Source organism: Ambystoma mexicanum, chromosome 2q, assembly GCF_040938575.1.
Source record: "Ambystoma mexicanum isolate Mex_15411 chromosome 2q, UKY_AmexF1_1, whole genome shotgun sequence".
Lineage (NCBI taxonomy): Eukaryota > Metazoa > Chordata > Amphibia > Caudata > Ambystomatidae > Ambystoma > Ambystoma mexicanum.
In genome coordinates, this window is record NC_090924.1 from 319855745 (window position 1) to 319873391 (window position 17647).

A 17647-nucleotide genomic window follows, 5' to 3' on the forward strand; every position below is an offset into this window, starting at 1 on the left:
ACAGGAACAATGTTGAGAAGGGTAATAACATAGCACATCAATTGCTCTCTGAGTTTATCAACAAGTTTTATGCATCTAGTCCCTCTGTACAGGATGAGCACGTCGTAGCATTTTCTACCATGATGTTGAAATTGGTTGAAATATGTGGGTCTAAGCACAAGTACAAAACACTGTTTGAACGATCTAACATCGTGACTAATAAAAGAGCTCACTATGACACAAATATCGCAGTGGCAAAAAAACATATGCAATCTAAAATAGCAGCTATATTGTATCCAGCTATAGGTATGATTGAGAGCAGTCTTACAACCATACCTGTTAAATCTATTACACTCTCTTACCCCACCTGGCTCAAGACATATATATCCTCATGTGAGGCTCATCTTTGGAAAATAATAGCATGGATGGTCACCCAAAAAAATTTGACAGAAGTTTGGCGGGTTATAAGAAGTTTAAAAAAACTGGATCTTCTTATTAACTGCCTTATCGAATCTCACTGGGAAAAGTATATTCAGTGCACCCTGGGTACCTTAGACACAACTAAAGATAAGGTGAAGTCACTGAATAGTACCTGGGTATGTTGGGCAACAATGCATACATTTTATAAAATCATTGTCAGTTAGAACAACTAACAACTTAATTAAAGCCTCCCCGGGAAGTTGAGCTCATGCCTTATTTATTTTAATTAATGAAATTGGACGTAGGGGTGTAATTCCTGCTACGTGGAAGATGAGCAACATCTTGCCGGTTTACAAAAAAAAGGGGCATGGAACAATCCTGCTAATTACCGTTTATTAGCAATGCTTGACATACCGGACATAATCTATGCACGGGTCCTTTTAGCCAAACTCAAAACCTGAATCCATGTAAACAAAATCCTTCGCCCAAATCAGACAGGTTTAATCGAAAAATCGAATGCTGCCCATAATATAATTATATTAACAACAGCAGTAGAATATTCCTGGAAGAGCAGGGACTCTAATATGTATTGCACATACATAGATTTTAGCAGAGCTGTCGATTCAATAAATAGGAATAAACTTTGGACCAAACTCACCAAATAGAATATCCCTCCAGGCTTACTGAAGATGCTGATGTTGTTGTATTCCGAGACCTCAGTGCAAGTTTGTCTTGATGCAACTGGGAAACTTTCTACATCATTCCCAACATACTTTGATGTCAAGCAAGGTTGTATAGTGGCAGGCAGACTTTTTAATTTATATTTGGCAGAGCTCCCAGAAAATATGTCAAGTACATCTATATGTCCTGCGTAAGTAGGAAGAATGTCCTTCAGTTGGTTGGCATATGCAGACGATTTGCTTTTTCTTGATCACACTCCTTATGGCCTACAGATCTCTCTAAATGCCTTAAGTATGTATGCCAAAAGCAATAATTTGAAGGTAAATGTAGAAAAAAGTAAAATTATGGTTTTTGTAAAAAAGTTGTTCCCGTAAAAAAAAAACACACATGGATATTTGACAGTGATCTTCTTGAACAAGTAGAGGCATACAAATACCTTGGGCTATATGTTGATGACAAACCGGAAGACGCATTGGAAAGAACTTAAAAGCAAATGTTTAAAAGTTGTCAAAGCCAGTTTAAAAAAATAAAAATAAATAAGTTGTCAATGCCATTAGCAGCTTTATTGGTAAAAACGTGGGGTTTTCAATCAAGACAGTTTTACTACTTTACATGGCAAGAGTTAAATCCATTCTACTCTATGGTGTAGAGGTTTGGGGATGTACTTATACACCTCAACTTCAAAGGTTTGGAGCCCTGATCCTTTGCAAACTGTTACGTCTTCCACATTGTGTATCAACCGAGTATATTCTGCTTGAAGTTGATATAAATAGCATTGTTGTAGATGTTAATTACAGAATAATGATGTGCTATGAAAAATGTCATCTTTGGCTAACAATACGATTGGGGTACAGTTCATGTCTGTGTTCAAAAATGTTGACAATTGCATGAAGATAGGCTGCCTGGGTAAAATGAAGGCCTCAAACAATATATGGAGTGATACATATGTTACCACTAATACTACCATGAATGGCCAAAGTTTTAAAACATGGTTAAAATAGAAGTGTAAAGAAGTAAGTACTGAAGTAAACATTGCACAACTCGCTACCCTCAGTAATAACAGTATTTATTTACAGTATCGAATGGATCGCAAGTCTTCTCTAGCTTACATCCAGGCTTTTCCGTCTCATAAGATAATACGTCATATCTTTTAATGAAATTTTATTGCAGTGAAACCTGGGCGATCAAGGGAGCTATTTTTGGATTACCCCGCCCTGTAAGGTGGTGTCGCCTATGTGGCAACCTTGAACTGGAAACACTTAAGCATTTGTTATTTGAGTGTGAAAGCCGAATTGGAATTAGAAGATCCTTTCTAAAATCGTATGATAACGAGTACAGCTATGATAACCTATCAACATTGTGGAAGGACATGATATGAATTTTATATATTTTATTACCAAGTTGTATTGGACATCCATGGAAATTTTAAATCAATTGTCGTAAGGTGTGTTCTAAAAGATTGTTTTGTCCCTCAGGCCCTTGGAGATTCATAATGAGGTTTTTGCGGAATACGCTGTATGGATATATTAGGTTTAATACACTGATGTCTTAAAATTGTATAAGTGTTGTATTTTTCAATTTTTATTTTTATATATGTTCTATTCATGCTTTTTAACCTTGCTTATTGTATTGTTTTTATATTGTATATACAAAACCATATGGTTACATGTATATTATATTAAAAAATAAGATTTTGCCAAGTGTAAAATGACTAGTGCCCACTAACGGCAGCTTGGGAGGGGATCCAGGGCATAAGCGCCAAACATGCCCAGGCAAAATGCCCATGTCTGCGGGCATTGCCTTGTGGCCAGTAAGGGTGGATTATGGGTGACCTGCGCATGGGCCCCGAAGGCAAAGCCCAAGAGTAAGTGACCAGTGGGTATTGTCAGATTGATAGTGTATATCATTTTAAAAAAACATTAATAGAATAAACTTTGATTAATGGGAAGTTTATAGTTAATGCTACCTTAAAGAAACGTGGAAAGCACTGAAAATACTTTATAGAATGCTTGCTCAGATATGGCGGAGAACACTAAACCATGCTTGCAGACCACCTGCGTGGGTACCATTCCTTAAAACAGGTTCTTGGCCTTGTTCTTTCTCAATAGAGAGTGCTCTTATACTTCCAGCAAATGTACCTCTTAATGTTTAACATACATATAATATGCATTTCCTAAAGGTAGCTCAAAAGGCATCATAAGAGTGGATTTAGGAAAAGGGTCTTACTCATTCCAGTTCGATGCACCTCCCGCAAAGTGTGCGTCATGCCAGCTTTGTAGCCAATGAAAGCTGCCAGGTGGATGGGCTTGCTCGGATCATCCTTCGGCCAGGTCCTTACTGTTCCTCTGTGGCGACGGCTCCTCTTGTGAGGGAGAAAACCCAGGTGGCCGTGCCTGGGGGCGGAAAACTTGCGATGAGACTAGGGGGAGGAAGCAAAGGGAACATTATACACAAGCAAGTCAAGGACAAACAAAGGCACTCTTGTACTAACTTTGCATGGCAATAAGGAGAGTTCCTAACCATTAAAAAGCATACAAGTTGCAAAAGTGAGGGTAATCCTCTTAGGAATTGGGGCATCCAGATATAAAGGTTGTCAGGAGAAACTGAGCAAAGGGATGTAACTCCCAATCCCACACTTCTTGGGAAATGATGGCAACATTCGGAATTATTCGAAAATCACTCTTATCTGAGGTCATCGCCACATACTACATCTCTTACACCAAATATTAGTGTTTCGCCATTTTGGAAAAGGGTAGTCTGGGAGGTGGGGATTTAAGTTCACTGCAGCTTTCTCTTATGTGGAACATAAAACTCTTAGTTCATCAAGGAAATCATGTTCGTAGGACAGAAACATTCCTTAGCACATTATCTATGTGTTTTGATTCATGAAACTAAGGGTCAGACAGTTCTGAAGCAGAAAATACCAGTCTCTGCGAAGGAGTACCGCTAAAAGAATATAATTCATGCTTTAACTGCCTTTTACTATAGCGTTTGCAAGACAGGCTGGCACCTGGTCTGCTGATTAGATGCGGCTTCTGCTTTCATGAGGGAGGAAAACAATATATTTCTGTATCGTTTGGCATTCCTGCGTGTGTTAGTCTTTCAGCATTCAGGCTGTGGCCTTGCACCGTGTGTGAGTTCGAAGCATAGAATACATTTTGCAAAGTGTTTTGACAGAAAGGAAAAAAGCAAATGGCTGACATTTGACAAAATGCACGCCCTCTGGTTACATTGACGATTCTGCGGTTGAGATGTTTGTCACATGATGCGATTGGTTTCTGGCCAACATAATATACATACTATACATACTATAGGGTCGTTTCTGGTCTAACAAGTGCATGCATGCAAAGTCATGCATTTAAAGGATCAGACATCTTGAAGGACAGTGTGAGACAGGCGATAAGGCCTTAAGGAGAAAAAGGGGTTACCATCCCTAGGGTAGGGTGCCTCAAATCCTGCAACAATAAAGTAGCAGAAATGAGTTGTTAGTGGGTGAAGAGGAAGAGTGTTTGGAAGATAAGAGGGCAGAGAGGAAAATGTGTAGGAGAGAGTGATAAGGGAATAATAGGCCCAGGATGGGCCTTAAGAGCTTTGACTCCACCTTCCACCCTAAGGACACTTGCCATGGTGGGATACTTGTTTCGGCGTTTATTAAGAATGCAAAATGTGAACTACTACGTATGTCAAACGTTATGGGACTTCAGGAATGGTTGAACTGTGAAGGTAACTTCCCTCACACTCTCATCATTCCCACCCATGATTTCCCCTGTCCTTCTTTCCTCACCCTGCATCCTCCACAACCTCCAAACACCTTTCATCTGAGCAGTTTGAAATGGAATGATTCTGCAAGTGGCGCATAGTTAAAACACTAAAATAAATAGCTTAATGGGAGATGTGAATGGGACCGGGAAGAGAAAGTGAGTCGAATGGGAAGAAGGATGGGCATGCTGAAAAAGAGGAAAGGAAGGAAGTACGTATATAAGGAAGGGTACTGACAAAACAAGTGGCTAGGGTTGGAAAACTTGGTGTGGCGAGTTTTGGTGTTTCCCTAAAAGTCTGATAAAAGTAGGAACAAATGAATGGAGAGAACGGCATAAAAGGAAGGATGTGGAGGGTGCATGCGCATGCCTAGGGGTGTCCAATGATAACGTTGCAGAGGACATGGCTGCTAGTTGGTGACATTTCCCTAAAAATGCACTCTCCAGAAAATCACTTTCCTAAAGTATTCTAGGATTGGAGGTGATCTATTCTATACATTTATAGATATATATTTGTGAAAGTGTGTTTGTATGTCCATGCTTGGCTCTAGCCCCATAACAGTTGGTGAGCTGAAATTTTGGCCCGAGGTCTGCATACCAGTTTGGGGTGTACTGGCGATAGTGGAAATTCACCAACCCCAGCCATTTGCCCTGCACAGGGCAGGTTCCGCTCCTGTGATATCAGTATAGGTGGTTTTGAGAGACTGACGATTTTGCGCCTTTTCCCAAAATAGGGATCTAGGACACAGCATCGGCATACCAGTCGTGTACTGGCCATAGTGACATTTGACCAACCCCACCTATTCGCCCTGTACAGGGGTGGAGCCGGGTCCAGCCTTGTGATATCAGAATAGGTGATATCGGTAGATGGCTGATTTTGTAATTTTTCAATAATAGGAGGTTATGACACATTGGGCCTCATTACAACCCTGGCGTTAAGGGGTAAACGGCGCCGTAAAATGCTGCGGCGCCGTTAAACCCTTAACGCCAGATTCACACTTTAACGCCTGCTTTTTGCAGGTGTTAAAGTACAACCCGCTAAGGGACCTTGGTACTAATTACGGCACCGTAATTTACGGTGCCGTAATTAGCGCCTTCCCCATTCCCATTGAGCCCTATGGGCCAAAAATGGGAATGGGGAAGGGGCCATGATGAATGGGGATTTACCGCCCCGCCAACCTTGGAATGGGGCGGTAAATCCGCCATCCACCATGGCGGAATCCGGCATGGACCATGGTGCTATTAGCACCATGGTCCAACGCCAGGGTTGTAATGAGGCCCAATATAACATACACAAGGATATAGCAGACCCCCACGTGCATGTCATCTACAGACTCAGGCAACGCCAGATCGTACCGCTAGTAAAATATAATTATACCCCTCCTAGAATATTTCAGGAAAGAATTGTAGGGTTCAGTGAAAAAAAAGGTAAACCCACCTGGCGACTTTATATCAGCAACATTATCAAATGGAACCCCTTTAGGAGAGAAGACAGATGAGGAATGTAAAGGAGGAACTAAAGGACTAGAGCGAGTCTATGAATATGGCGAGAGAGGTGAGTGAACAGAATAGTGGGGCAAGTACAAGGGGGGCAAAGCTTAATACATTAGCTGGATCAAAGGTCAAAGGGGAGCTGGTCAAGGGGCCCATAGACACCGGTTGACAAGGAGCAAGAAAGGAACACAGGGACGCCAAATAACAGTATCAAAGTGAAGGTGAGACCTTCAGAGTGGGAAAGTGAAGACCATGTGGAAGGAAAGATAAAGAAACTCGCTAGTATGGGCATTGCAAATATATTAGGGGAATATTGCATTGCTTCAACAAAGGAGCAAATATGGACTGGGAGATCGTAGAGGTGTTCAGATTGTTACACTCAGAAGTGAGGTTGTAAATAGAGAGGAGAAGGAGCTGATAGAAAGACCAGAGGTGCCAATAACTAGACATATGCATTTGTGAAATAGGCAAGGATGTATTATGCGTGCTATCCGTAAACATGTCTGCCACTGTTTAAGTATATGGACATAATCTAAATACCATGTTAACTTTGAGGAAGCGAGACTCTAGCTTAGCTACCACATGAAGAGATCAGGGTCAGAATGGGGATGGATAATATTATGGCCTGTGATATTTAGATACAGAACTATGGCTTCTGTAAATGGTCCCTACAAGACCTTTCCCTGTGCAACACAGTGGCAGAGGCCTCCCCTCACATGCAGTGCCTTTCCTGTTCTTCCTAGCCATGATGAGGTGGAGGACAGGAAGATATTTCAGCATCCTTTAATCTACGAACCCTATAACAATATATGTGTTGCAGGGCTAGGCATGACTGCAAGAATTATGGGGAAAGTGATCAGTGATCAATCGATATTGGGGCCATTGACAGGGGGAAGTAATATCTGAGGTAGGGCACAAAGCTACCATAGTAGGAAAGGGTGGTGTTTATGAAGATGGGGTTCACATTTGCTTTTAGGGTCTAATACAGTGGTCCACGGATTAGGAGATGGGTTGAGAATCTAGTCTACTAACGATCAACGGGAGGTGATCCAATGAAAGATCTGAAATAGGTAATGGCGGGAGGTTGTCTTTTCCCATTAGGACATGGCTGTTGAAGTACCTTATTGTATCACATCTGTGGGTGATCCCTAAAAATAATGTGGGAGTTCAGGCTGATTCTCCCTTTATCATGCCCAGAGGTGTTATCTGTCAATGATTTTATGGAGCAGGACACAAGTTTGTGGTATATGCAAATATTGACCAGGCAGTGCAACTGTTTGGTATCTGTGGTGTGGTGGCTAGTGTGGCAAAATGTGAAATCAAGGCTGTGTTTATGGGTGCACCCCGGAGAGATTTGGCTATTGTGGATGAAAATGGAGGACACAATGCATACTGACATGGTACTCACTGTGCTGGACTTTATAAGAGCATTTTATTTAGTTCTTTCCTATAGTGACGTTTCAGAAAGGAAGTTATAAAGTCTTACATTATTTCCATTTTGGCAGGTAGGAATGAAATTACGCTGCACCTGCTATGCCTTTGCAGGTGTTTATAAGAATTTCAGAAATGTTAGGGGTGCTATGAGAAGACTGTAGGCTGATTGAGAGCTTGATATTGATACAATTGGACTTTGTGGCTATGGGTTCTAGATGTCTGTAGCAAAGGGTGTTTGTGATATTGTGACTTTTGAGGCCTAGAAAAGTGTGTGTACTGTCCTGTTCTGGAGGTCAGCAGGACATTTGACCATGATATTACCATAGCGATGTCTAGGATGAGATATTCGCAACTTAAGAAGACTTTGTCAAGAGATGTTAGGAACGACATGTGAATGGCACTTTTTCTTTCGGTAGTATGGTACCAAATCAACGTGGCCCCACCTGTGATTCCACACTATGTATCGCCTGGCGAACTAGCTGCTCGCTCCCGGAGCTATCCACACTGTTTCAAATTAGATTGCTTATCATTATCCTCTACCTAGCTGCTCCCTGGCTTATAGCATCCCTATTGAGTCCAGTTCAAGAATTCCGGTCCACCAAAATGTTAAACAAGAACATTAGACTGTCCTTGACCACCCTAGATACAGAATGGCTCCCAGGAAGGTCACCACCCATTCCCAACTATACTTCCAACTCCCCAATAACCAACATCCCATGTGACCTCACACTTAGGAACTTTAAACTACGCTCGAGACTACCGAAAATATTCAAACTGCCTTCTAGGTACCATACTGAATGTGCCCTTTATAAAACTCGACATGTGGTTACCTCCACCAAACAGAACAGCCCACCACCTTGCGCCGCCACTCACCTTCACCACAAAAGAGACAAACGCCACAAACTACCAACTTGCCCAACTAAACACAATAGCCCTGCCTTACCTAATCAACTAAAACCAAGCCCTGCCATCAAAGGAGCCCTTATTAATGCCAGGTCATTAATAGCCCACGCTACTGAAATTGCCGACCTTATACAAACAGGCAATTATGACTTTTTAGCCATCACTGAAACCTGTCTACACCAAGCAGCCGGCCCTGCCTTGATGCTTGCTTTGTCTACCAATTACACTATCCTTAGAGAAGATAGAACTAACTCCTGAGGAGGAGGCATAGCTTTCATAGCTAAAACTAACCTGTCAATGAGAATAGCAACACCCTTGCACACCAAATCTTGCGAGTCATTAAGCGCCAAGATTCTCACATCCAATTCTCAAACTATTACTATACACCTTATCTATAGGCCACCACGACCTATCGGCTCCTTCGCAGAGGACATATCCACGATCCTCTTGGATAACTTAAAACATACTTCACAAACCATTCTACTAGGAGACCTGAACTTGGGCCTCAACGATCACAAAGATGTAAAAGCCACAAACACAGCCAACGTCCTTTCAGAGCTCGGCTTTACCCAAAAAGCGACACAGCCTACCCATGACAAAGGCTGTACACTTGACTGGGTGGCCGACCATAATTGCAAAACTACTATCACATCTATCAGTCCACAGGCATGGACAGACCACACTCTCATAGCCTTCTCCATAGATGCTACAATCCCCCTGCCTCGAAATAACCTAATAGCACCCCCGACATTAACAAGGAATGAAAAGAATATAACTACAGACAGATTATTACCTCTAATTATCCCTACATTAAACGCGCTACGAGACAAATTAAACCCATCCACCCTAGTTAATGAATTTAACTCAGTCATGGCCAACGCCCTGGATACTATTGCCCCGTTAAAGATGAGAAACAGCAAACCTAGAGCACACCTAAATGCCTGGTTTACCCCACACCTAAAATCCTTGAGAAAGGAAAAACTAAAGTGTGAAGCCACTTGGCGACTATCACCCTCAGAGGAGAATAAAGTAATCTTGATCAACACCTCCACAAAATATAAAACTGAAATACGGCGAGCCAAAAAAGAAAGCTTTGACAATAGAATAATGCAAGCTAAATCAGGCACCAAGGAGCTCTTCACAATACTAAAGGAATTGGAGAACCCCATCGTGGTACCGGACAACTGTGTCAAAAATAAATCTTGGTGCTCCAACATTCAGAAAGCACTTAATGAAAGAATTGCCACCCTCCAAGTTAAAATTGACAAGACAAAACTCAACATACCACCAACCGCAGCCCAAAGTAACAAATCATATACCAATACCAAACCAGAACAGCGATTCAACTTCACCAAAGAATCCATACTGGAGGTTGAAAAAATAATACTATCACTCAAGCCTTCAAATTGTAGAGGCGATAACTGCCCGGCACAAATAATAAAAGACGCTGCAAGAGATCCATCTCCATTTATCTCTAAACTTATAAATGCATCATTCACTTCAGGTACCATACTGAGTAATCTTCAATAATCCTGGGTCCTCCCTCTCCTTAAAAAGCAATCGCTGGACCCAGCCATACCCACAAATTATAGGCCAATGACCACGGTGCCATTTCTACTACAGATATTAGATAGTGGCCTATTTACAGATACAGAAATATCTGAAGCAGCACCAATTCCTAGGCACCCGGCAATCAGGTTTCAGACCATAGCACATCACTGAAACAGCACTCATTGATCTTAAGGCCCAGGTCGACAAGCTCATGGATCAGGGAAAAGCTGCCTTACTTCTCCTCTTGGATCTCTCAGCAGCGTTTGACCTGGTGGACCACAAAGTACTATGTAACCACTTAAATTCAGCAGCGCACTTCTCACCCCAAGCCATAGCATGGATCAATTAATTTCTAAGTGAAAGAACTATGAGGGTCTTCTCCACCACAGCAGCTGCTGACCCGGCTCCCATCACATGTGGTGTACCCCAGGGATCATGCGTTTCCCCTACCATGTATAACATCTTTACCAACCCCCTGTTCGATGATCTGGACCTTCTAGGTGTCACCTACACTAACTATGCAGATGACACCCAGATTCTCATCCCACTTTCGGGGGATTATGAAAAGAATTTGGCCTTGGTGGATATACCTCATCATCCAGGCATGGATGGCACTTCATGGTCTATGCCTGAATGATGACAAAACGGAACTCATCATCCTGGGGACGACGCATGATATCAAGAAACTTAGCCAGGACTACACAGCCTTTGTTATAGATGGACATACAATCAAAGTTGCTAAGGAGGTAAAAACACTAGGTTTATACCTCGATTCTAGCCTTACACTGGCAAAACAAGTGAACGCCATGGCATCTGCCACAGCCTACACTTGTAAGCTAATTAGATCAGCGAGACCATACCTATCCACAATCAGCTGCACCACCTTGGCAAGAGCACTTGTGCTGTCCAAATTGGATTACTGCAACGCTCTCAACTTGGGAGCTAATATATACATTACTAAGAAAATCCAATACTGCAAAACAATGCCCTTAGAGCAGCCATAGGAATGCCCAATAGAGAACACATATCAACGATTAGATGACACTCTAACTGGCTTTCTACTATTGACAAAATCAAACTTAAAACTGCTTCCCTAACATTTAAATGCCTCAATAACGTAGCCCCTAGCTACCTGACAGAGACATTCACAAGAAGAGCCTGGACCAGACCTACCAGAGCAGCCTACACAAACTGCCTATCAGTTCCCCCCTTCAAAATGACCACAAACAGAGGGAACAGCTTCCCCGTTAAAGCGGCCCAACTGTGGATTTCACTCCCGCCCACCTTAAGGACTGATCAATCTTACCCACGCTTTCGTTTAAACATCATCAAGTGGCTTAAAGAAAATGACCTGCAGCCCCAGCATGACCGCCTACTTCTAGTACTTGACCTGTAATATATATTGGACCCTCTTCAGATGTTGATCTATACCCGCAACTGAATATGTATTATATGTTGAATTGTTGTACTGACCTGCAATCCTGTGACTATGTAACATTGTAACTTGTATGTAAGCTTAAAGTATTATTGTCTTCGTGCCCTGATACCTTTGGGTCTGGCGCGCGCTACAAATAAAGAAACAAACAAACAAACACGATGAAGAGTTTCTCTCATGCTGGCGAGAAAGAGGGTGCAGCCAATTCTGATGTGGCATTGGTGCAATCAAGAAAAGCGGGTTCAGCCAGTTCTGATGTAGCACTTGTGCATGGAAAACTGGCTACTGATGTGGAGAGCGAAGACATTGAAATTTGCATTTTTTAATTCTTTTCATCTGATGTTTGTGTCAACATTATTATAAAAGGAGCATGTACATGAATAAGATCAGATGTGGGAGTCTCAAGAGCAGATCAGATGAGATTTGTTGTGTAGCAAAAAATCCCTTTAGTTATGTTCCTTGAGTGGCATCATAGATTTAATTTTTGTTGACAAGATTATCTGTCCTTGATATCCCAAATCAAAATTGAAAGGCTTTTTTGTCCAAACACAGGGTCTTAAATAAAGGGTCCTGGGGAAGGCGTCCCAAACGTATTACGGCAAAACGTCTAAGTAACATCAACCCTGAAAATACCAACTCTTGAATGAATTGCACATGAGATTTTTGATGAGTTACACATGAGACACTTGTATTATATTTCAATATAATGGTTGACTTTGAAAACTGCAACCTTTCATTCATTGGTTTAGAAATATTATCCTGAATGAACTGATTGTGAGATTTATGTATTGTACAGATATTAATGAATGAGTATTTTGTATCAGTTTGTTAATGAGTTGTTATGTTATTTCTTGATTCATTGTTTAACAATGTCATTGTATGAATTAATGTAAGTGTTCACATGAATTTTACATTTGATATAGGCATTTTTTGTATGCTTAACAATTCATTACAGCACCTCTTGTATGTTTTAGATTACAGATATTTGTAAGAATCTGTCTTTTGTTGCTGGCAACAAAAAGCCTAGTCCAATAGGAACAATGTCTTCATAAATACCGGTTATAGCTTATGACAATGGAGCATATTTTCTAATTCACAGTGGCAGATATTCCACAGGTTTGTTTGGAATGCCGACGACTTGTTCACAAGAATACCACAGGAGAGCTAGAAGATTGTGGGCATTCCTCTAGGATGGTGAAGCATTTGTTTGCCACATTATCCTTTTTTAGCCAGCAAGAAAGCAAATGAAGATGTTGTAAGTAGCAGTGTACAACACACAAAAGAATCAGGGACTTTTCTGGACGAGAGGAGAGATGGTGTGGTAAGATCGTTGCTGGATACCAGGGAGCGGGATTTGTTTCACTGGACAATATCAGGGAAAATAGCAGGTGTCTCTTTTACATGGAATAGTTTTGGGTTATAGAGTCATCAGGTAATATTGTACTTGCCATTGACATTTGAAATATCTGCAGGCACACAATGTGCTGTTTTTGCCCCGATAGGAGACACATGTCTTAAAGAGTGACTCCTGCTTCAGTTATTTCTCCCCCACCCCATCACTGACTGGCCTAATGAGATCAAGACTGGGCTGCCCATCAGGGCTCATCCAACAACAAGGTTGTTGCTGAGATGAGCCCATGGTGACTTATGAGGATGTGCTAAGCTTGCCGACGCTTGTACGCACTTCATGAGTACAGCATTGGTTATGATGTTGCTAGGACACTTGCTTCTGTATAAGGAGCAGCAGTGCTGGAATCCTACTTAATCCTAGCCTAATGCTTTTTTTCAAGTGATTTCATTTTACTTCGTAGTTTTTGTTTTTACATAAGCAAACAACAAGAGAGAGCTAGGAAATATGTGTTCAAAGCTTAAGCACAATTGAAGCAGCAATTAACCCTGCGGCTTGGTTGTCCAAGGGCTTCTGACCACTGACTTCAGAGTTGAAGCTAGTCCTCTGATCTATCAAGATGCCAACAGCAGGTTAGGATAATCCATCCAGGGATCAAATAGGGTTTAGAAGTCCTTGATATCTAAATACGTTTTTGTTGTTGCACATTACGAATAATTAGCTGCATTGAAACTAAGGGGGCCTGGCCAATCCCTCTTACTAAACATTTTCAGCTTACCTTTTTTAATTTCTTTTGTTTGAACTTTGAGCTAGATTTTTATTCACAGCAATTCCCTTACCCATGCATAGCAAATTATTTAGTAGCTCATTTACAGACAAAATACTAACAAAATATTACAAATGAGTCAGGGTGGGATCATCAACAGTACAGCGGTATACAACAGCTACCATTAAACAACTGGTCAGTTGTCAGCTCTCTCTGCCTGCCCAATGGCAGGCATCATGCCTTGAGTGATGCGAAAGTGGGTGTTGTTTATTAATGCAAACTTTAGGCACTTTGAGGAACCAGGAATGGGACACAGAGACTTTGGGTTTTGGCCATAAACCTTTATTAAAATAAAGGGGGTTGGGGAAATGTCTGTCTGTCCCTACTCTAAGAGGCTGAAACCAAAACTTAGGTCCTGTCAAAGTCAGCATGTCCAAAACACAACTGTTCTGTGTCCAAAGTACTATTCTAGCCCTCACATTCTAACAAACTAAACTCCAAAGTGAAAAGGGTAATGTGTTAGGCCTTGAGTTGTTCATAAATGTTCAAAAAGGAAAATGCATAACTCCAGCATAAAAATTCCAACAGGATAGAGTTCCTTGTTCCAGAGGGTGGTTCCCTTGCCCGGGTTTTCCCTTCCCTTGGTTGTTTCTTCAACAATGCCAGTTATTTAGGTTTCTCTTGATCCATTTGAAACATTGTCCTACTGACACAAACTGTGTGAACTTTGTCCTCATCTACAGACCGCCATCCCTGACGTCCGAATTCAATGAGGAGCTCATTGGGCAGCTCAATCTACTTAAAAGTCCCAACTCTTCCACACTGGTCCTAGGGGATCTTAATCGCTGGCAGGGTGACCCCAAGGATAAAAAAGCAATAGACCTAGAGAAGGCTCTAAGCGATCTTGATTTCCAAGTTAAAAACTCTGAAGCCCCAATGGACAATGGTCACCAGCTAGACTGGATCATTACGAATAATCTAGCCAACAACAACTATACGACCACTCCGTGTATCTGGTCTGACCACAATAAAATATCCTTCACACTGACCTTGCCTATTCCTCTCAAGAAAACTCTGAATGAACCCAAGAAAACGACATGTAGAAATTTCAAGAAAATCAAAAGGACACACCTTGTGTCTTGTGTTAACAATATCCTAGCAGACCTTAGCGAGGACGACACTTGTGAGAAAACCATATCTAAATATGAACAACATACTACATCTCTCATTGACCAACTAGCTCCTCTCCACCCTAAACTAGTGAGACCTAATACCAATCATCAGGAATGTTATAACTCAGATTTAGGGGCTCAAAAAAGGAAAAGAGACAGCTTGAAGCCAGATGGTTGAAAAAACCAACCACTAGCAACAAGGACAGCTGGAAGGAACTCGAGAGGTCCTACAAAGGGAACCTTTTAGAAGTTAAAAAGAACTACGTTAATGTACAAGTTCAGAAAGCCGCCAATGCTCCAGTTAAACTTTTTATGATACTAAAATCTCTCGACAAGCCTGAGTCATTGACTCCAGCATTTGTCCCATCCCAAGCAGAATGTGAAAACACCCAAGCCGCATTCTGTAATAAGATCACGAAAGCAAGAGAAGTAATAGCGAGCGCCCAACTTAATAAAACCAAGTACCAACAACCTCACATGAAAAAGAAAACAGATGATCCTGACAAATTTAGTTTTCAAGAAATTACGACGACAGATATGCTTAATACTCTGGCATCAAGGAAGCCTTCATCATGTGCAGAGAATAAACTTCCTCCGAAAATCATACTCGAAAATGCTGACATATTTGCACCTGTACTTACAAGAATGGTAAATACCTCATTCCGAGACCAAACGGTGCACAAGAATATAAAAAAGGTAACCATCACCCCACTGGTCAAAAAGCCCAAACTAGACCAACGAGAACTAGGAAATTTAAGACATATAACTATTTGTAATTTAATTCCAAAAGTTATGGACAAAGTCACAACTGCTCAATTGCAAGCATATGTAGAGACCAGCGAAATATCACATCATCAACAATCAGGTTTCCATGCTGCACACAGCACCGAAACTGCGATGCTGGACCTACAGACAAAAATGCTAAGTATCATCGACAGGAGCAACACTGGTCTGCTGATTCTGCTAGACCTTAGTGCTGCGTTTGATTTATCAGACCACCAACTACTACAGGAAGCACTAGAGAAAATTGCCAACTGCTCTGAGGAAGCTATAGGCTGGCTATCGTCATTCTTAGCAGACCGAATTGCCAGAGTACGCTGGGCTGACAAATTATCAAGTGTGTCTAACATTTACTGTGGCGTCCCCCAGGGAGCCAGTCTCTCACCACTTCTCTTCAATTTATATCTACGCCTCCTGTGTGAGGTGTTAGACAACCTGAATACCTTTTTCACTAACTATGCTGACGACACTCAGCTGGTAGTGGAACTGAGCGGAGACCATGTAAAAGACAACAAAATGGTAAATGAACTCTACAATATCATCGAACAGTGGATGGATCATAACTGGATGTGTTTGAACGGGGAAAAAAATAATTTATGGTTTTTGGGTCCAAAGAAGCCAGGGCTAAACTATCACCCAGCTATGAATCCTTCATGATAAAAGAGTCCCACATCCAAGAAGTGACAAGCGTGAAAACCCTGGGCATGACTCTGGAAGCATTCATGAGCTCAGATGCTCAAGCCCCCTACGTCATCAAAAACTGCTCATACTACTAAAGACTGCTAAAAGCTATCCGAGCTGTTCTGAACGAATCAAACTGTGTGACCATTGCCAGAGCGACCATCTTATCAAGACTGGACTATGGCAATGCCCTACTATTGAGGGCCAGTAAACAATGCCTGACTAAACTCCAGCATATTCAGAACCATGCTGTTCAGATAATTAAGCAGAAAGCAAAAACTGACCATATTAGTGAAGCGTGGAAGGAACTACATTGGCTTAGGGTCGAAGACCGAGTAATTTTCAAATCCATGACAATTACACACAAGTGCCTATACGGTAAAGCTCTGGCATACCTGAAGTCCAAGAACATGGGCTACACCCCAATCCGCACTCTAAGATCTGAGACACATGGGCTCATTACAACAAATCTTCATAGGAAAACTAATGGGTTAGGCAAAGCCTTCCCTAATCGGTCAGCTCAGCAATGGAATAAACTGCCATTGAACCTGAGAGCGGAATCCAACCTCCTCAAATTCCAAAAGCAATTAAAACCTTCTTATTTAAATGAGACAACCCTGAATAGTACTTTTTCACATCTGTGCCTTGGCATTCCAAGTGTCTCGTCTTTTGTACCTTTTGTGTTGACATGTTATGTGTAAGTCAGTGTCTCTATGTGGCACCCCGATGCCGGCGGGCTTTCGGCACCTTACAAATAAATAAATAAGAACAAAATAAATAAATGTACAAAGTAATTTCACTTTCTATATTTGTCTTGTTAGGATACGTTGTGTACTCTCCTGACATGTTTTCACTCCTCTTCCTTTTGTTAGCAACCCAACTCGTAAACAGCACAACTTGTTTCTTTATTTTGATCTTGTCAGGATACCTTGTGTACTCTCTTACCAGGTTTCCCCTCCTCTTCCTTTGATCAGCACAGCTCTTTCATTGTTCCTGATATGTCTTTCTCAGGGTCTATCTAAGTTAGATATTTTCGTACGCATGGGACTCATTACGAGGTTGGAGGTAGCTTTGCCGGTAAAACCGGCAAAGCTACCTCCAAACCGGCAAGAAAATCCGGCACCCGCGAATGGGCAGTTACCAGGGTATTCTGGCCCCGCTGGACCCGGTACTTTCCCTTTTGCAGGTGCCGATGCCGGTAGATCCCCATTCCTATTTGAGCCCCATAGGGCTATATGGGAATGG

General features: G+C 41.7%; 1 protein-coding gene across 1 annotated transcript in view; it reads right to left on the reverse strand.

The window, feature by feature from the left end:
• The window catches only part of RPL3L (ribosomal protein L3 like), a 320999-nt gene that overhangs the window by 275113 nt on the left and 28239 nt on the right, over positions 1-17647 (reverse strand). The window contains exon 2 of the mRNA XM_069647298.1: positions 3307-3499. Coding sequence (XP_069503399.1) covers positions 3307-3499 — 193 coding nt within the window. The remainder of the gene's footprint in view (positions 1-3306; positions 3500-17647) is intronic.